Consider the following 22,104-nt stretch of genomic DNA (forward strand, 5'->3'; position numbering starts at 1 on the left):
TTGATATCAACTGTGAGCGCTTTAGAGAGGAAACGCCTTCATTTAACACATAAAAGCTTCTATCAAGTGCAACTGTCTAAATCGTCTCAAACATTACCTTTCTTTGATATCCTTTTGGGCACATACTGTGTTTCTGTTGACTAAACACATTAGATATAATGTATGATTTTACACCATAATTGGATGGGAAAGGGGTTGGTTATTGTTTGGGAAATTCTCTTTTTCTTTCTTTAATTTATTTAAAAAATAAGCATGAAATGATCAAAATGCAATGCTCCGTTATAGTGCAGGAAAGAAGAAAAGTCTCAAGCATGTCAAATGTTTTGAATGATTACATCATCATCTACTGATCCAAGCTGTTCTCAGCTATTATAGCCATATGTGCTGGAATTTTCTCTGGTATGTGAGATTAATATTAAGTTGTTTGGTTTTTAAGTTATCCTCCATCTTTGTGTTAAAACAACAGCTGTTCCTTTTTGCTGGTTCTTTTTGGGACTTTAGGATGCGCCAATGTTGTCAGTTGATTTTGTTTGGTATCACTTTAAAAGAAAACGTTGTATAGCTTTCCATGAATAAATCCAATTACCTGAAATCTGTCAGTATTTTAAGACAAATATTGCAAGTTGTCACCTCCCACACGGTGCTCATGTTTTCAGCTTGGTTTATTTGTTTGTTTGTTTGTCAGCAAGACTTCAGAACAACCACCGGCTCGATTTCACATTAAATCTGGTGGAAGGGTGAAGCATGAGCCAGGGACAAACCCTTTTGGGGCACATTCAAATCAAGGGGCAACACCAACGATATTCTTGACGATATTACAAAATACTGGAAATTATACGGAAAATATGATTTTTTTTTTAATTAATTTAAGTCTGTAAAACTAAAAATCGTACAACAAAATAAAAATCAATCATGAATCTAAACTGTAGTGTAAAGTGCAAATCTCAACAGACTCAACTCAAGTACTGTACTTAAGTATAATTTAGAGATACAGCTACTTCACTTGTGTATTTCCATATATGTAACTTTATAATTCTACTTCACCACATTTTAAAGGCAAATATTCACCACATTTAGCTGCCAGCTTTAGTTACTTTTTATCAAAATTTAACATAAAAAATGTGATGAAACATGTTTAAAAATTAAACCATATAAAAGTATATTAAGTAGTTAGAATTAGCAGTTACCTGATGACAGTAAAATGCTGCTTACATAAATGCATGAAAAGAAATATATATTGTGTGTGTGTATATATATGATACGATAATGAACGATAATGATAACGATATGACACACCCCTAGCAGATACATACATTATTTTGCACTTTCATTATCATTGCAAAATAGGGCATTCGTGCTGCTTACATTCATGTCTGAATAATCCGAAAAATTAGTTCTTGACTGAGAAATATCCAATTTAAATTGGAATAACACCTCAGAAAGTCAAATGTTGGCTCACCTGATCCATTTCCTTTACTTATCATGCAAATACTGGAAACACTCAATAAAATACAACTCATCTTTGCGTCACCATGTTTTTCCACATTATGAAGTTTATTAACACAGCAAAGTCGAAAGAACTTGGTAAAGGGAGCTCAAGGAAAGTGTGATAAACCATCGTCCTTGGCAGAGGTGTTCGCTCTCCGAGTGCCATTGTAGTTACTTTTTATGCTACATCTTCAAAGAACAACAAAGTGAAACATCAGTGTGATAAGGTGGATCTGTAGATTCATGCTGCTGCAGTGTAACTTGCAGAAATGAATTCCTTTGAACCAAGCCGTTTTGCCCCTAATGGTACAAATTCAGCACATTATCCCTGAGAGTGTAAGAGCGCATTGCATCGTTCAGTAAAATTCCCTAAATGAATATTGTTGTAACTCTGTAGGAAATATGATAAGACATCATATGGGGACACTTGTTTTAAAGAAATTTCAAAGGCTTATTATCGTGATTTTTCACATTGTATTTAGAAAATTAGAGTTTTGCATATAGTAATTGTATATTATATTATCATATTATATTATAATATTATCGGCTGCCTTTTTAAACTTGCATCTTATGAAACACTGTCTTATATTTTTACTCACCTTTACAAACAGTTAAGTAGAAGAATATAAAACCTGAAGTTTCCAAAAAGCATCTAAACAACCTTTTTTGTGGTTTATTCCCTGCTGACGTGTTTCAGATTCAGCTCTCACTGTGCAATTGCCTGAATCAAATCAGAATGTGAATGCACCATCGTCCTTGGCAGAGGTGTTTGCTCTCCGAGTGCCATTCTAGTTACTTTTTACGCTACATCTTCAAAGAACAACTAAGTGATACATCAGTGTGATAAGGTGGATCTGTAGATCCGTGCTTCTTTCTCCTCTCACCTAAAACCAATGTATTCCTCTGAACCAGAAAAATGTCATCTGCGCTGCTTTATACTGGTCATATTTTTAAGAGCAAACTCAAGACTCTTTTTAATTTGGCTTTTACTTGAACCGTTTTTACATATTTTTCTGCTCATGCATCATAGTGTTACAACATCTTCTCTTTTATTCATTTATTTATTTATTTGCTATTATCTATTAGTCTATTTTTATACATATATTTTATCATGCTTTACTTTTTAAATTATTTCTTATTAATTTCTTATTTTAATATTTTTCATCTAGCTTTATTACTTTTTATTGTTATTGATATTATTATTATTTACTTTTGTTTTTATTTTATCTTACTTTATTCTATTTTTTTTTATCTAAGTAATTTCTAACCTGCCTCCAGTGTTTCCTCACTGCTCCATGTTGAGATGGCGCTTCCTCAGTTTGTGCTTTGTTTATAATGGGATGGGTTAGATGGAGTAAATAAGTAAGTAAAGTTTATTTATATAGCACTTTTCATAGATAAAATCACAAACTGCTTTACAGAAGATAAAAAAGAAATATGATTCGGGGACATAAGACAATTAAAACACAATTAAAACACAATGAAACAAACATTATAAAATAATATGTACAATGCATGGTGGTCATCCAAATGCCTGTCTAAAAAGATAGGTCAGGGCGGAAGGTGTTTGCTTGTTTTTTCATGTTGTTGTTTTTTCTTCCTTTTTTATGTGAAGCACTTTGAGTTACATTTCTTTTCTATGAAACGTGCTATACAAATAAAGTTTGATTAATTGATTGATTTAAATGTCAATGATTATTTTCCTGATAAGATAATAACCTCTATCTCTCTCTCTTTTGCAGTATCACCCTCTGTCTCTGTGCAACACAAGCGAGGATGAACGACAAGAGAGTGACTTCATCACCATTGTCAAACTGGAGCACAGGGTTCCCCGCTGCCTGCCGCTGCTCGATAAGGTACACATCACACACACACACACATACACACATCGCTGAAGAGGCTTCATGCATTTCTCCACGTCGAGCGCTCTGAGAACCTCCCCTCTCGGTGACCCCTTCCCCTCTCAGACATGGCAGCAGACAGATAACCCACGCTACCATGCTGGAAGGGGTAGTGGAGAGCCACTACCCCTTCCGCTCTTGGATTCCAACTTTAAAGAGAAGATGGTTTTAGAGGGAATTATTTGGCAGGAGCTTAATGTTTTGTTCAGGACAGTGATCTTTCAGAGTGAGGGCTTGGACAGGAGGGGGTGGGCTTAGCTCAGCGCTGCTGTGTAGCAAGTGGCAGTGAGCCCTGGCTTTGGATGTAAGGCTTTCAAGCCCCAGCTGTCACTGGTCCGATCCCAGCCAGCCAGCCGGCCAGCCAGCCAGAACCAGACACTCGGCGTTCTCCATTTCTTCTTCCCTCTAATATGAACGCAGCCAGAGCTCCATAGATTCCACCCACAAGCGTTTAGATGTATGTGCGACTGCTATGGAGTTGACCTAAATCTCCCTTGTGTTTAAGTATTCTACCATACACACTGGCTGGCATATTCAGACTTTAAAGTAGTGTGATTTAAAACTGTTGCTATTTTTTCCCTCTTTTTTCAAGTGGTGACAAATTAGCAGGCAGGAGTATAGTTAGGCGACTGCCTTTTTTTAGCCTGTGTTTTCTTTTCCCCTAATTTAAAGCCATGTTTAGGAGCTGCCCGCCGTGGCGACGATGTAGAGACATTCCCACACTTCCCCGCTCCTTTCTTCCTCCTCCTGTTGCTCCCTCAGTGGGAACCAAACCAAGCGGGCCAAAGAGGGGGGGGAGAGGGTGGGGGGGAGGGGGTGTCACTCAAGGCTGACTCCAGAAAACAGTTTTGATTAAAGCCTTAATGGCAACACTATGTTGTCCCGTAAACAGAACGCCGTCTCTCCCTCATGCAGAAGTACCCTTGAACAAAAGGCTGTTGCTTCCGAGTGCTTTCCCCTGCAGATCGCCTTTGAAATCAGGAGCAGTGAGGGAGGGAGGGAGGGAGGGAGGGAGACGAGGGGCTTTCTTGTTGTTTTGGTCGCCTGGAAAGTATGTGTTGCAATAAACTCCACTCCAGCCACCTGCATCCTCGTTTCCTTTAGCGAGATTCAAAGCTTTTGGTCGTGGTGGATTTATTGGGGATTCATCATGCAGCTGTTGAGGAGCTCGCTCTCGGCCCCTTTTGAGGAGGATGAATCAGACGGTTTGGGATGTGCGGTGCTGGGTCAGCCGTGGTCTCTGGATGGGACTTGTTTACAGTTTAGTCTGACTGTAACCCGCCCCACTGATCTATAGATACCTCGACAGCCGCAGAGGGTTCGTGTTGCACCACACACACTCAGAATAGACTGTAAACCAAACAAAGTGAAGCTCAAAACCTTGAAGGATAAGGTTTCATTGTTGTTCTTTGTTTTTATTTTGGTTTTCAGAGGTTCCTATCCTCACAGACATCATCAACAAGGAAGATTCCTTTGCTGATTCTCACTGTGATCTGTGCCGGCTCTATAATGCTCTCTGTTTCACCCGATGGATCTCACTGTATCTGTCAACTGAAAGCTTTATCTTTTGGAAAGTCAATGCTGCACTTTAAAATGTTATTTTGACAGTGGCTTCAATTTCAAAGGGAAATATCTTACTCCAGACACCCTCAAGAAGAAGAAGAACATTTAAGCATCGCCCTCTCCTGGTACACTCTGCACTACTGGCCACCTCTCGCCCACAGTCACATATCTGTATTTAAAGAATGGACACGTTTTAAATGCACATACAGAACCAGTCAAAAGTTTGGACACATTCAATGCTTTTTCTTTATTTTTTAAATTATTTTTAACACTGTAGATTAATGCTGAAGACATCAAAACTATGAAAGAACACATATGGAATTATGTAGTAAAAAAACAAGTGTTAAACAAACCAGAATATGTTTTATATTTTAGATTCTTTGCAGTAGCCACCTTTTGATTTGATGACAGATTTGCACACTTCTGTTATTCTCTCAGTCAGATTCATGAGATGCTCAACTGGAGTCTATATTATAAAAACAAACGGGTGCACCTTGTTAATTTGTGTAATTTCTTGCCTTCTTAATGTACAGTCATGGAATATTATTAGACCACCCTTGTTTTCTTCAATTTCTTGTTCATTTTAATAAAGGTACATTTGTTCAGGCAAAGCATGATAACAACAAAAAACATGAAAATGTCTAGATATCAGCTCTTAAATTAAACTCTTATGAGCTATTTTTGTTGTTATCATTGTATTTGTCCAAACAAATGTACCTTTAGTTGTACCAGGCATTAAAATGAACAACAAATTTAAAAAAAACATGGTGGTTTAATAATTTTTTCCATGACTGTATTTGAGAATTGTACGGTATATGTTCAAGTACTCCACTTAAGTACAAATTAAGTACACATTTTATTTGAGTATATTACTTTTTACAACTTTATACAAACTTTATTAGAGCCTTACTGATACTGGATTTGTAGGGCTGATGCCAGTAGGGGTGTAAAAATGTTCATATAGATATTAATTACATTGGACGATATTAGAATAAACTGACTTTGTGATATAATTGTTTTCGTTAAAATATAATGCAATGGGAAACAACAGACAGGACTTTTCATCTCTTGGGGGGTCCATGGGCATGCTCCATGATAAAGTTTTTTACATTTTAAATCATTCTGCTGCACTTTATAACGTGCTGAATTGCTGAAAGGACTGTACTACTGTACCCTTATATCTCACAGGGCTAATTATTATACCTAAAGGTATGTATCTTTTTGTGATCCAGGAAGGTAAATATATGTTCCCAATCTAATGTCAAGGGTACATCAATTCTGCCTTACAAGATGCTGCCCCAGTGACAAGCTATTTTGCACCTAATGGTACAAATTCCGCACATTATCTCTGTGAGTGTGAGAGCAAATTGCATCGTTCATCACAAGTAAAATTCCCTAAATAAATATTGTTATAACTCTGTAGAACATATGATAAGACATCATATGGGGACACTTGTTTTAAAGTAATCTGAAAGGCAAATTATAGTGATTTTTCTCATTATTTCTAAAAAAAAATTAGAGTTTTGCACACCTTTACGAAGTCACCTTTCAAACAGTTAAGTAGAAGAATAAAAAACCTGAAATTTCCAAAAAGTATCCAAACCACCTTTTTTGTGGTTTATTTCCTGCTGATCTGTGTTTCAGATACAGCTCTCACTGCGCAATTGCCTGAATCAAAACCCTCCACTGCTCCAGTGGTTTTGCATCATTACACAACACAACACGAGCAGAGGCCACTGGCTTTCCTCTGCCAGCATGTTGTCCTAGAAGTGATCCGTCTGCTTTCCACTAGCCAGCTTTCTGTTTACACTAAAGCCCTGGAAAGGTTCTCAAGCTAAGTCACCGAGCAACACATGACTCAACGAGAAAACGAGGGCTACTCTAAACTCCACACGAGGCTCACTGTGCTCTCAGGACATGCTGTAATGTGTGCTGTGACTTTCTCCCACTGCAGCTCAGAGAAACAGCATCAGTAGGAATCAGCTTCTACAGTGATTGAGTCTGTGGCCGTGTCTGAACTTGTTGACTCTCATAGAAAGCCTTGCTTATTGATTCTGCTCGTCTCAGATGAAAAGGCTTTTGGCCTGATTGTGCAGTAATCCTGTTTTCTTTAACTAGGGTTTTTATGTGTATGTGTGTGCCTACTGTATGTGTGTGTGTTATTAGATCACATTACTTTAAGTGTGTCTTCTCAAATGTTTCTTAAGCCAGTCGAAAGGTTTGCCATTGTGTGAGGAGGCAAATCCCAAAACAGTGTCAGTCACAGGGCTCAAGAGGCAAACGACCTAAAGGGCGCACTGCTAGTTTAACGTCTGATATAGACAGTATATGATCATCAAAGTGAACATAATAACTCAGGATAATTACTGCAAAATAAGGTGGTTGCTAACATCCATCTAACACTAAAGTCTGAGGGGCAGGGGCAAAAAAGAAACTTAAAGACCACCAGCGCAGAGTTTCTAGCATGTAGTTCAGCCTTTATGGCACTGAATCGTGTTTTATCCATTTTAAGGACATCCTAGAGCACAGAGCGTTAACCTTTACTAACAAAAGAGCCGTTGTTGGCCAAATTAAGAGAAAAATTGTTGGAATCCAGCCGCAAACCTTATTTTGAATGAAAACAAAACAGCCTACTAGGTCTAAATGAGTCTACCAACATGACTAATTGGTCAAAATAAGCATTTTTTAAATATGATTTTGAGTTTTAAATTGAAAGCTAGCCTAGCTAGAGAAACTCAAAACTCGACTTGAAGTTAGAAAAATGTATAAGTTAATGCTTATCTAGGATTTTCGTAAGCTATGATGCACGTATATAAGCTTACATTTTCCAGGTTGCCTTCCCCTGCCCTAGAGAAATTATAATACCTTTCATAAACTATAAGGGCGTCCAAGAGGCTGTAGTGGGGGCACAGAGGGGGACAGTCACCAGGTTTTCCTTCAGGTTTCAGATTTTTTTCAGGCTTTTTGTTTTGTTTAATATAAATAAATAATAATTCGAGACAACAACATTCCCATCAGTAAAGCAAGATAGTCGAGCGGCAGCCATTTTTCTGTGTTATTGTAGTGCGCTAACTTCCATATAAACTGTATAATCCGAGTTGTGGCAAGTCACGGAGTCAATGAGGTGACATCGCAGTACTGTGTGTGTGTGTGTGTGTGTGTCTGTGTGTCTGTGTCTCTGTGTGTGTGTGTGTCTGTGTCTGTGTCTGTTTGTACTCCCTATGTTGTGAGGTCCAGAAAAGTTTTTAACCAACAGAGTGAGGACAGTTTTGGAAAGTGAGGACTTTTTGCCTGTTCCTCCTCTCCTCAGAGACCGGAGGGTTAAGATTTGATTTTAAGGTTCAGGTTACAGTTCGGTTTAGATTAGTGTAACACTGAGGGTTAGACATTTATTTGTGATGGTTAAGGTTAGGGTAAGGGGTCAGAGAATTCTGCATCAATTTTGAATTGAATATATTGTACCGAGGTTAGCTTAAAGCTGATTTTCACTTGCTGTCCCAAACATATTTCAATTCAGTTTAATCTTAAGTTATAGAAAGAGTAATTAAAGAATGGAAAATCATTTATATACTTTGTTCAGCACAAGTCATGAGAACTAGTCTGGATGGTCAAATCCGGCGTCTCGTGTGGCCCGAACTTTCAGGCCAGGAAGAGCAGTCCCAGTGACAGGAAGTGGTTGAAAACAAGGGAAGCCCATTGAGGGAGGAATAAATCACGTCCCTCATGACAATGTTTTTGTCTCCTTGTGTCTGATTGTCTGTAGGGGGTGACACTGACCTCAGGCTGTTCCTGCCTGCTGTTTTTTAGCAAAGACAGGCTGGAAATGCAATGGCAGCTGCCTTTTGGCTTCTTTTCCTTCGGTAGCCGAGTCCAACGTCTCCAGTTCATCAGAGACGAGTTGAGCAGGAGGAACACAGGGGAACATCTGGAAAAAAGGGGGAATATTTCAGCTTTTGAGAGTAAATGCAAAAAGCAGCAGGTACACAATGGACATTTTGGCTAGTATGAAATGCATCAGTGTTAGCAGACTTCTGGGTTTCGCTTTGATTTCTCTCCCAAGAAAATTCATTATTTGCTTGTCCGTGCCAGACAGTTGCACGGTTTCTTCAAAGGGATGACTTTCTATTTCTCAAAGCTGGACTCTTTGCTAATAGACCTGCAAGGACCATGCACCTCTGAAACCACTGCATGCACCTTCGATTATTGTTTTTACCTTCAAAGCATACAAACCACACACACACCAGCATTCTTACCTTTTCCAATATGAGATGAGCTGAGAATCACTGCTTATAAAGTTTGAAAACCACATTGGGACATTTCAAAATAAAGTTTTCAGTCCTTCCTGATGGATTTATCTATCCTCTTTCTATTAAGCAGCAGTTTGAATGTTCCGAATATTTCCCCTTTTTTCTTTTTTCTTTTTTACCATGCAGTGACTCTGTTTTGCCTTTCAAATATGTCCTCCCGTTGGCACTGTACACATGTCATTCCTTCTCTCTTAGATAACGACAAGACTAACTCACCACGCTCCTCCGTTTGACCCTGACGACACAGTCTTTTCCCTCCCATTTCCTCTCTTGCTAAAGTTAGCCGCTGTCTTAGCTCACCGTATCAATGTGAAGATAACTCGGGAGGAAATACTTTTGAGTCCAGCAGCCTAATGACTGCCTTCTTTTCAGTCAGTGCCCTCATTACGGCTCTACGGGTCCCATGTATGATGTAATTTGTATTTTGATTAGCCTGTCTTTTATTTTGAAAGCGATGGTGTTGTGACTGTGAGGGTATTTTCCTGAGCCAGAGGCCTCTGTCTCTTGTTCCTTTCATGATGGTGCAGATATTAAAAGGGAAGCCACACTCACAGGGTTTTTAATAAAGCTGAACAATGGGAACCTTTGTCAGGCTGTCCCATTATCCACCGTCCCACACATGCAGAGTCATAACCCCCCCCCGGCCATGAATGGGATTTGATAAGATATTATTATTGATTCAGGCTACTGGCCCCTTATTCCATTATTAATTACTGATCAATTTTCTGTGTGGAGGAAAAAAAGCCTATGTAAGTTTTCAGCACCAATGCAACTGTTTATTATCTCTGAGTCTGAACCATAGACTGTATATAAAGATGGACAACATGACAGTGACAAGTGAAGCCAAAACATCTCCATCGCCCCCTGGTGGCAGGCTGCAGTATATGTTATACATCCATGTAAATGGATGGGACATGAGCCAAAGTAAAAACTCAAAGTAGAGGTCAAATACATGTTTACCAAAGATGGTTTCTGTAATTTAAGATAGCTCTTATCACTCTGATGCACTCTGAATTGTTAATTCTTCTGATAAGTTTGGTTTTAATTAGTTATTTGATGCTATAAAACAGAGGTTATGATTGACAGCTTTTAATGACTTGTGATTGGTTCGGCGGGTGTTTGAACTCTATACCGCGGCTCAACTGTTTGTCACTACTGTGCAGACTCTGGCTCTGAATACCATCATCAATGCAAGATGGCGGTGCCTGATACGGGATATTTTGGCTTTACTGTTGGAGGAAGTTGAGATGCGTTATCCATTCTTTATTAAATTAGAGAATATCTGTAGAATATTTACAGCATTTGTTTTCATTAAGTTTTTTTTTTTTTTTTTTGCGAAAATGCCTACCTGTGTGGAACTAATTTTATTGTTATTATAACACAAGATTTGTACTAGGGATGGGAATAAATAATTGATGATGGATTAATGGTCATTGAGAATTTGGTCGATCACATGGAATTTTTTATCAATCTGTGTATTTTTTTTTATTTGAAATTTTATCTATGACTGCGTATCAGTACTCACTGAACTGAAACACGGCCGAGCGTTCAGTTCTGCGGCTGTACGTCAATAAGACAATGAGTTGAGAATTAAGTTGGATAAAGCTACAGTTTGCAAACTGAAAGTTGCAATAACAATTGTAAAACACACGTAAAGAGGATTAATTGAAAACTTATTTAAACACACAACACATTTAAATATGAAGATTACTGTGAAAACTAACCTCATGCCTCTTCGGGGGCTAAAACATAAAACATTGAACTCCTTGACGTTATATTTACAGTTTAACCTCACTTGCGTCCTTTCAAAATAAAAGCGTCTGTTATCAAAACAGATGCCGTAGATAATAGAGTTGGCAGGTTTCTTCCAAACGCCCATCCCTAATAAGTACCCTTGGTAATAGACGTGCCGCTCCATTGGGAAGCGCTTCCCAAGAGCGCAAAGTAGCAGAGTAAAATATTGTCCTCCATAGTGCTGACTCAAAAACGTTTGAGAGTGAAAATGAGCCATCAGTTGTCATGGATGTTTATGACGTATCTGCTGTGTGAGAAGTCCAAGGACAGAAAAACAGGGTGGAAAGTCTTCTGCTGTCGTCACACAAACAGGAGGGCACATTCCCATGGGACTCAGACAAAGAATATTTTGGATAGCCCTGAGCAGGAGGAATGTTATTCAAGTTTCAACCGACAAAATGAACCTTGGGTTTGTCTGGGATGGCTGGTAGTTGCTGTATTCACACTGTTGTTGATGCCAGCTTCTCCCCATTACCACCTGAGTTATCAGAGGTCGCCAGATGGTTGTGGTGTGAATTCACAGATATGGTGGAATCTGTGAACAGGGGCGGTAACCATACTGTACAGCAGTGTACTTTTAACACAAGCTCTGTGCAAGTATGGGAGAATAGCAAGCACAGGAGCAGGCCTTTATTGCTGGGGCAGACCTTTCAGGGATTGGCTCACTGGCTTTGTGAGCAGCTCAACAATAAGCGGAATACTTCAGGTTTCCCTCCTCAATGACAAAGTGTATTCCTCTTTTTGTCACCACTTCAAAAAGCAGTGGTGTGCTTTGCATTTCACAGTCACGTGTGATTTCTTAGTGGTTTTAGTGACCTTTTGTAAGAGTTGGAAAACAAGCATTGAGTTGAATTTGTCTGTTCAGGTGAGCAGGTGGGATGGGCTGCCTGCTGAGATGTTTTTGACTTTTCGGCCAATGTTTAGTCCAGTTTAACAATGTACTGCTGTGGGCGGGGGCAGCAGCTAAATGTATTTTAATCCACATAAAACAAACACCCACCCAGAAATATCAACATCAGTTGTCAGAACTGAAGCCGTTCTATGCTCTCGTTCTGCGCTACCAGACTTTATTGACAAAAACAGTCAATTTTACCGCACAGAGCACCGGAGTTAGTGGTCTACTGCTGCTTTGATCAGTTAATGTGTGACTTTGGTGAATTCAACCGACCACATTAAATCACCAAAGTCACACAGTAACATAAACAAACTAACCATTTGAGGCAGTGGAAGGCCAGAAATTCCTGTGTTCTGCAAGGTAAAATTAATTGTTAGAATTGTGTGTTTTTTCAATGGATTCTAGTGGCTTTTAAGAGAGCATAGAACGGTGTCAGTTCCCCCTGTTTTAAATCAAACACAACTGTCTGATCGTAGTGAAAATGTTGTAAATATTGTGTACACTTCAACTGATATAGATGTTTTATAGTGCTAAAATAAGTGTATCTGCTGCCCCTGTCTACTCCTGCCTGCTTCTCCAAACTGAAGGCTTGCCAACTGCCATCTAACTGGAATATGGATAAATTAGGGCTGGACGATATATCAATATAAAAAATATATCGATATATTTTTTAAATGTGATATGGAATTAGACCATATCGCATATATTGATATAGTTCCCTGTGATCCGTGATTTATTTAAATGTGCACTTTATGGAGTTTTGATTTTTTTTTTTTTAAAGGTAAAAGCTGTTGTTATACAGTATTTATGTTCACTTAAACGGTTTCAATAAAATTACTTGTGGCATGTCATATTTGGCTTTGACTTTGACTGAACATTTGCTCTCACTTTGCAATAAAAATATTGGGATGTATATCGATATCTAGCCTTAATATATCAGGATATGACTTTTGGTCCATATCGCCCAGCCGTAGGATAAGTACCTCATACAACCCCACTTCCAAAAATTTGAACTATCCCTTTAAATCAACTTAATGCCAATGGGAGGCTTTTGACACCCATATATCCATCACATGCCATATTTTACCCCTGGTGGTCCATCTCACCATGCACTGCATTCCTATGGTTACAAAACAACACCTACTGGCCCAAGGCTGCTGCACAGCTGTAAGCGAACAAACATATCAATTAGTTTATTAATAATCAATCACAAACACTTCAACCCGCAGGTGACCAGTAGCATTTTAAACTGCAGGTCTTCAAGTTTACAGGATCACAACACCGTCAGACTAAGACAGGCCTACGGGTCGCAGCTTAACAGATGTCACCTTGACCTGCAGCATTGTTGTCGTTCAGCTCAGTTCAGTGCTGTCATCACTCGGAGCAACGAGGCGTGAGTGATTTGCAGTGGGTCTGCCTCTCTGCTGCACTCTCTCCACTCATCCTGTCACCTTAAATAGGTGGAAAATTCTCTGGCCTAAAGGTGCATGCGTTCCTTACTGCGGCATCTGTGGCTGCAGATCTCATCCGCATGTCTTGTCCTCAGTTAGGTTTCTCGCCAGCGTTGCTAAGCTAAACATTGACTCTGATCTGATGGCACAGCAAACTGTCCTCCCCACACGTACATCAAATCTGGAAGGTGTGTTGTTTGCTCTGAGAGGTGGTGTTTTCAGATGCTGGCTGTCTTTTCCCAGAGCCTGGCGATTAGCAGCTTGTTGCTCCCCCTTTCTCACTTTTCTGCTCTTCCCTTTTCGTCTCCCCTCACTGCCATGGCACACGGGCTGTGTTCTGGCTCTGCCTAGTTACTCTCGGCATGTTGGGCAGACACAGCCTTCTCTGATTCTGCAGTCCAATTTGAGCTTGTCGACAGCATCACCGCAAAACTTTTATACACAAACAGTGAGATGTCTACAGTGCCGCTCGGTGGGAAGTACCTCTCTAAAATAGAAGCTGCTGGAATATCACATGCATGTGTATATGTGTGGATTTCAAAATATGTCCCTCTTAACAAGTTCCAGCTAATTCTTTTTTTTCTGGAGTCCTATTTTTCCTTTAAAAAAAGCTCAGAAAATCCCATTGTTTTCAATGCCGTCTCACTCAAAAAGAAGCCAGATCTTTTCTTCATGTAAAAGGTCAACCAGCAACTTATCTTTTGTAAAATAAAATAACTTATTAACTTCTTAACAGAAGTTTTACAATAAATAACCCACCCTTTTTTTTTACTACACAAGCATGAACCTGTCCTTTTCACCCATAGACTGTAGACTATTAAAGTGGCCACCATGACATCTCCCATTGGTTTGGCATTTTGACAATCACCATCTTGGCTTTTTTTACATGACTTTATTTGGACAAGAGGGTGGATCCAGCCGAGGACCCTATAGGACACAAACCTGCCCACCTGAATGTACTGGCTACTGGCTATGCCATGTGAAATCGCTGCGAAGAAATTTAACTTCCATAAAAACAGGTTCGCTTTTTAATCAAAAGGAAGCCCCACCCTAAAGCCTACCCTGCTTTTTTGTCCATTTTACTTGAAATGAGGCCATCACTTTCTTAAATGAACATCATATATTGAAAAAAGTTTGAAACTAGAAATTAAGCCCATTGGCTAATTAGAATAATGTTTCATCAAGTAAGAAGTAGGGTAATTTTCTCATAGAATTATATACAATGTGACTCTGTTTTGCAACCAATTGAGTCGCCCCCTGCTGGCCATTAGAAAGAATGCAGGTTTAAGGCATTTGTGCATTGGCTTCACTGTTTAGACCCAGAGGCTATGTCCACTTTTTTTGTCTATGCTTTCACTTTACACTTTCTCCCTTGCACCCCCTTTAACTCTACAGCGCCCCCTTGAGGATGATAGAAACTTTCTTTGTGTTTTTAATACAGGTTAAGATAAACTATGGTGGTTTATTTTCATAAGTAGATCATGCATTCCCTGTAAGAGAAAAAAAGAATATCTTCCTTCACAAGAAACTGTATTTGTGATTGTGCACACACGTATATAAACGTGCATAAACGCTGTGCATTTGCCTGTGTGAGCGTCTATTCACGCTTGGCTGCTTATCTGCTCCCTGAGGGCGAGCACGCCACTCTTCTTGCAGAGCTGCTACCGATATTGGAAAATGCAAAGTGTTTGCGTCTTAAGGCATTCATATTAGGGCGGCACATCTCTCACTTGTCACTTCAAAGGGAGCGTGCGGAGGTCAGGGTTTCATCAGGCTGTCGTCGGCGCAGGCGATCGGAGGAAAAATGCCGCCCTAAAAATAGAACGCCGTGTCATGCTCATGAAGACAGACAGAGCCCAGATGATACCATCCTGTGCCAAATTGCTGTTATTAAAATGCCTCCATCCCAACCGGTTGGGAGACACCTTCAGCTGGGTGCAAAGGGGGAGGAGGGGGGTGATGGTGTGTGTCTGTGTGTGTGTGTGTGTGTGTGTGTGTGTGTGGTTGCAGCCTTGTAGCCGAGGTGGGGAGGCGTGCACAAAGAGTTGGAACAGATTTTAAATATTTCATCACACAGAGAGAAATGTTTGTGCACTTCCTTATCAGCTCAGATGTTGACGTTACTGGTAGGAGTTCATTCTTCGTTCTTTCTCTGCCTGCAGAGCTGAAGATGTTTTTCCACACAGGGATGGCAAATAGGATCATATGATGAGTGCTTAATGGCCCTCCAGTTACAACTGTTCTATAACACTGCCTCTCCCCGATGAATGAGGCGTTCATAGGGCAGTAACTTATTATTACTGCAGTATTAGTCCTTTGATCTTCCAGCAGTTTGAACCCTGGAGTTTTTAGGGGGGTGGCTTGTCAAAATAGCTTTGCAGATGGGATCGGGCCTGGTCTTGCCCCGGCTATGAGGAGAGGAGGCCTGGAGGTGTACAGAGGCACCAGAGTGCAGGAAAACCTGACTACAGAGGCATCACACTGCAGTCTTACCGACCTTTGAATGGATCAAAGAAATGACTCTATATATACAAAAGCAGCCGTATATGTTCTCTTTTCAAGCAGCTTATTTAGCCTACATTTACATCTGATTTTAGGCAGCAGCTACCTCTACTGGCTGTCGTAATGATAACGGGTGGAAAACAGGAAGCAAAGTAACGGACCGAGAGTTTTACCGTATGAAGAAGGCAGGTCTCCCTCGCCGAAGTGCCCCTAGATTGAATGTGAGCCGTCCTGAGCGGCCGTTTTTTGGCCAAGACCAGGACCATTTTTCTCCCCTGAAAAAATCCTGGTTGCTGATTGGACAGAACGCTAAGCAGGATGTGACATGCTAGGCGGGTCAGACGTAGTACTCAACGCCACAACAACACGCCCCATTTTTAAAAGCCTGTGAAGTAGCGAGTAGTCACACAGCAAGCTCTGCTCCTTTCATCTAAAAAAAATAGTTTCTTAAATTTGTCGCGTATGTGACGTCACAGTCGAAACTGTCGCTAAACGATTACGCGAAGATTGAAAAACCATACATCACCACCGGAGTATCGTCAATCCCTCTGGGGCCAATTTTTTTAATGGAGACACGCCAAGTGAGCATCCATTTGAGAGGGCGTGGCCTGGAATAGGTGGTCACTTTTTACTCTAATGGAAACACGCCTATTATTACACCATCCTTCATTATCACCATATTTGTTGTTGGTGGATGGGTCAAACAGCACAGGACTTTGACTCAGGAGATGTTTGTGTTCCATTTTAAATGTAACACTCTGCGTTGAATTATTTAACTTCACAGTTTATTTTGTAATGTGGTTAATGACAATGTTAAGTTACGTGACTTAGTACAACATTGCAGCGTCTTTTCCCAAACCATAACCAAGTAGTTTTATAGCCTGGACATAACCAAATTCCATTTCCAAACCTTCACATGACTGTGATGGACGTGTTTTTAAAAACTGCAAACTTTTTACAACATTAAATAGAACAGAGTCATTTACAAACCCTGTTGTTTAGCTATGAGGATGTGTTGCATATTTCTAACTAATTAGCTCTATTTTGTTTGGCTTGTCAAGTGAGGAGAGTCTTCTATTTACTGAAGGTTAAACTGAGAAAGAGGAAGCCCAGTTTTGTCTTCACACACTGAATGAAAAGTGGGGCCTTGAATGTGAAGGTGCTGCCCTTGAGTCCCCGCTCCGGAGCCACGATAAAACACGAGATGTCGTTCTCAGCCAGTACATTCCTCTATTAATGACAAAGGCGACTGGTAAGCCCCATGGTGAAACATGAAGAGGGAGAGGAGAAGGGAACAGAAAGCAGCAGAGAGTCTGAGAGGTGAACGGGTTGATTGAGAGGAGTGGCAGGCGAGGCCAGAGGGCGACCACGCCGGTCCCGTCTGTCTAGTGCTTCAAGGTCAGGTCTACCAGGTCACAAGCAGGACTGCTGACAGGAAAATTTGTTGCTTTGATTTCACTCTTTCACGTCTTTCTGCTCCTTTTTGTTGTCTCCAGACCCTCTCTGCTGCCCTCCCCTCCCCTGTTTGCCTACCTAACTCTCCCCCCGCCCTCCCATCCTCCATCAGTGCGTCTGGCACATCCCAGTTCTCATTGTGCAGGCTGAGCCGCTGGCCCTCTTTAAGATCTGCATTAGAATGTTGTTTTTATATAGCAGCAAGCGGAGGCATGTGGAGTCTCTTTTGAACTGCTCGGCAAACAGATGGAGGTTTTCACGCTGCCTTTATGAGATTAAGTGAAACATTCCCATAAAAAAGACATCTCCCCGTGTCCCACCGCTGTCTCACTTTCTCTCCGTCTTTCCCTTTTCTCTTTCTCTCTCTTTCTTTCTGTCTTCATCTTTGCCTCTTTTACTTTTTCTTTTTTTTCTGGCTTGCCTCAGGCTTGGGCAAGGGCACGCTGCTGCTGCTGAAAGTGAAGTGGAAAGTCGACAGGTTTGTGTTACCAATAACTACTTCCCCAGGCAAGCGAGTGAGCGAACTAGCACCAAGCATCTTGCAGAGTTTAGAGCAAACAGGTCTTGTGAGTCCGACACTGCAGGCACAGGGAGTGAGTTCTTGTTTCTCCTCTGCAGTATGAACCTGTTTAACTCTGACTCAGGTAGGTTAGTGCCAAGTGCCCCCCCACCCCACCCACTGCTTGGGCTTTTAACAGGGGTTTGACAAAACGGATTCACAGGGCAAACAGCGAGGCTCTGCAGAATGTAACTCGCTAGGATACAATGAGACTATTTAGACTCAGATGCGCATGAGGCAAATGCCCAATGGCTATTACGTGTGGTTATTCAAATTTTTGTGGTTTTCTAAAATATATATTGACCCACATTTCATTACAAAAGTTTTTTTAGAGGACAGATAACATTCAAACTATTATTGTGTACACATGAACTGTACGGATTTCCCCATAACCCATCTTCGGTGTTGAGTAAACATACGATATTAAATCCTAATGTTGTGAATATGTTTGAATATTAATACTCTTATGACCTACACATTGGGTAATGAGTGAAATATGCCAACGATATGGGGCCTGTCTGTCGTACAGACAGCAGAAACACATTTGAGCCATGCTACCACTGTAGCTCTTTGGTTGTCGCAGTCAGTCAGTCCACCACTTTGCTCCAGACTGAAATATCTCAACAACTATTAGATGGATTGCCCTGAAATCTGGTGCAGACATTCATCCCCATCATGATGAATTGTAATGTAAATTTATATCAAGTCAGACTTTAAAGTTATCATTTCAAAGCAGTGCTTTGTAGCAGCCTGACATCACCTGACCTCTCCATCCATTTTCAATTTCTAAGCGTTGTTATTAATGGACCAAAATGCTTTTGAACACAATTACACTGTACAACAACAGATCAAAGCAATGAAACGTGTGATGTAGTGCAGAGTAACAGGCAAATGTAAACAGCATGCAGAGATGAGCTGTGATGGCCCAACATCTATATGTCTGTGAACAAATGTTCTCCATCAGAATATGGAAATAGTTCTTCAGCAGAAGTTCCACATCAGCCGTCTTGCTTGTTTTTAAAAAAAAACGCTTCTCTTTATTAGGCTTGGTTTCTGCGTGAACGTTCCTCAAGTTGTCAGTCATCATCTGCGACATGCCACATATGTGATTTAAAAGTTGTGATTGGTCAGCTAGACATATATTAAAGCCTGTTTATTGGAGTAGGACCAGATGTATCTGCCTGAGCAAATAAAACATGAGCTTGCAGATGCATCTGGTTCCCTGGCTGCTGCTGTGATACAGCCTCACAGAGCTGCTAGCATGGCAATAGACTGAAAATGTAGAATATATATAGACAGACAGACAGACAGACAGAGATGTGGTGGAATAACAGTTGTGAATAGTTGTAAGTACGGCTGATCGATATATCGATATGAAAAATATATCGATATATTTTTAAATGTGATATGGAATTAGACCATATTGCATATATCAATATAGTACCGTTTCTTTCTTTATATATGTAAATGCTAGCCTTACTAGGGTTTGTCATATTTAGGTCTTTCATAATGTTCGTTATTCTTTTCTCATATAAATATATTTATTTCAGAAAAAGATCTGCCTATTTTATTTCATAGGCTATTTTTATTTAAGATTTTTTTATATGTTTAAATGTGCACTTTATGGAGCTTTGAATTTTAAAAAAGGTACTCCTGTTGTTATAAAGTATTTATGTTCACTTAAATAAACGGTTCCAATAAAACTACTTGTGACATGTCATAATTGGCTTTGACTTTGACTGAACATTTGCTCTCACTTTGCGAGAAAAATATCGAGATACATATCGTTTATCGATATTCAGCCTAAATATATCGGGATATGACTTTTGGTCCATATCGCCCAGCCCTAGCTCTAAGTGCATATGACATGTCTGACTTTTAACAGAGCATTTCTACACTGTGGTATTGCTACTTTTACTAAAGTAAAGGCTCTGAATACTTCTTCCACGACTGCCAATAAATTATTCACATGCTTGTCCTCAATCATTTGAACTAAGAAAGTAAAAATTAAATGTGTAACCCTCTGATATTTAATGGGGCATTAGAGGCCCTGAGGTGTCAACCAATAGTTATAAAAGCTGTTTTCTCACGGCCTGTATAGCTCTAATAAATCTCAGAGATGCGACAGGTCTCATTTTCATAAACAAACACATTGATTTAACTGAAATCTTATTTACATTGATCTGCCGTAGTGAAACAATGGCAGGGAACTTTATTTACGTCCAGATTTACCTCATTTACAGACAGCGTGTGTGTTCATTCAATTGTCACTGTGCTGGTTGTGGGTACGTGTGTTTGTGTGTGTGTGTGTTTGCTCTGCAGAAAGACACGGCTTACTGCACGGCCTGTTCCAAGAATGAATTCCTGGAGGCTTACAAGAGCTGTTGAATGAGATGGAGGGCTCAGGGCAGGAATGATGGGAGGGGAGGAGAGGAGGGAGGCTGCTCTCCACTGGAGGAGGGTTGTCAGGCTCTCACTTACAGGCCTGATTAAATAACAGGATGCTTTATGAAAACAAGAACATTATCTGCCTCTTAAAAGGCCGGGAAAGGCCCTCTAATTGGCTTCCCCCGAGTCTCTGTGTTGCCGCCCGTCGGCGAGAGAAAAAAATCTCCTCTGCCATGCTGCGGCCACAAACTGAGAGAAATTATGTAGGACACTTTCTCTCCCTCCTCTAATCACACTCTCATCACCGCTATAGGAATGTATCGACATACCGATACCAAGCCTGTAAAAAAAGGCTGTCTTTTCCACTCAAAGGAGGATTATTCCGACCTGAATCTGCAATACAAAAATACGAGTGCAATACAAACAATAAAGAGATAGTGGCTCCTCTGTGGGATCGCACAGTTTCTCATGTGGCGACTTTCACAGCCGAGGTTTTTGGAAAAAAAGGCCCTCTAGATGTTTGGAGAAGCGAGAAGAAAGCGTCAGAGGTGGGGTTTGGTATGTTTGTGTTGAGTGCGAGATCAGAAGAGTGTGTACAGCCAGAGATCTCCCACTTTACATCTCTTTCACTGTCACTCAGGTGGTTTACTTAATTATACGTATTACAGACGAGTGCTGTGATTAAAGCATATCTGGATAAATAAAGATGTAATTAATTTTAGAAGTATTTAAGATGCTTACACAGCTTTACAGATATTGTTTCACTTAAAAAGACAAAAATATAGTGCTGTTTTTACATTGGTGCACTTCAGAGATACTGGTTGTTTCAAATATGCCTTTAAACGAGCTGTCAGGACTTCTGTAACGTTGTGATGTCACAACTGTACTATTTTTAATAAGAAAGTGCTGCTACAGTGCTGTTTCAGTCATTCCCTGGCTGCAGTGATGGTGCAGACACCATGGATGTAAGAGAACTGGAGAGTAAACCAATTCAGACAAGACAACTGGATGAAGTGCTTTAGGTGGAACCCTGTTGATTCCTATGAAAGTTGCTCAGTGGTGCATGAAGCCAAAAAAGTTCGATATCAGTGGATTTTCTCCATTTACAAGCTCATAGATCAAGCACACTAGAGCCAGGGTAGTTAAGCCATTATTACAACCAAGGAATGACTGTAACAGCACTGTAGCGGCACTTTCTACCTAAGTATAGTATAGTTGTGACATCACAACGTCACAGAAGTCCTGACAGCTCATTCAAAGGCACAGTTTCGGAATAGATACGTAACTTGACTTAAATGGTCCAATGTTATTGGACCGAATGGATGAAATTAATTTGAAAGGAGTCATTTTGTGGGGGTTGTGACCCTCAAACACTAACTTATCCACTGATGTACAGAAATCTCTTTCCCAATGTAAGTTTTTCTGGGCCCAATGGACTCAGGTGATGGACTCAGAAATTGTAATTCTATGGTTTGGCCACTATCTCGAGTGGCGTTCTTTCTGGGGGCTTGACAGAGACTCAGAGAACACTGATGTGAAAGATTTGAAAACGCTGACCAATAAGAGCACACTGAGCTTTTTTTGGGAGGGGCTTTAGAGAGACAGGCACTAAAGTGGAGCATTTCAGACAGACAGTATGAGAAAAATTAGTTTTTTTCAACAAGAAAGAATGTCAACATGTTCTAGCAGAAATCCAAGATACTAGTTTGAATTTGAAAATGAGCATATGTCCCCTTTAAGTAGCAGCCCAGCTTATAGTTTCTTCTAGCATAGCTTTTAACATCAAAGTGTTCCCTTCTTT

At 40.3% G+C, this 22,104-nt stretch overlaps 1 protein-coding gene across 4 annotated transcripts in view; it reads left to right on the top strand.

The window, feature by feature from the left end:
- Positions 1-22,104, top strand: part of LOC131986492 (E3 ubiquitin-protein ligase RNF43) — a 102,300-nt gene that overhangs the window by 60,077 nt on the left and 20,119 nt on the right. For all 4 annotated transcript variants that reach the window (XM_059351474.1, XM_059351475.1, XM_059351476.1 and 1 more), the window contains exon 2: positions 3,231-3,344. In XM_059351474.1, the coding sequence (XP_059207457.1) occupies positions 3,231-3,344 (114 nt within the window). The remainder of the gene's footprint in view (positions 1-3,230; positions 3,345-22,104) is intronic.

This window comes from Centropristis striata, chromosome 15 (genome assembly GCF_030273125.1).
Source record: "Centropristis striata isolate RG_2023a ecotype Rhode Island chromosome 15, C.striata_1.0, whole genome shotgun sequence".
NCBI lineage: Eukaryota > Metazoa > Chordata > Actinopteri > Perciformes > Serranidae > Centropristis > Centropristis striata.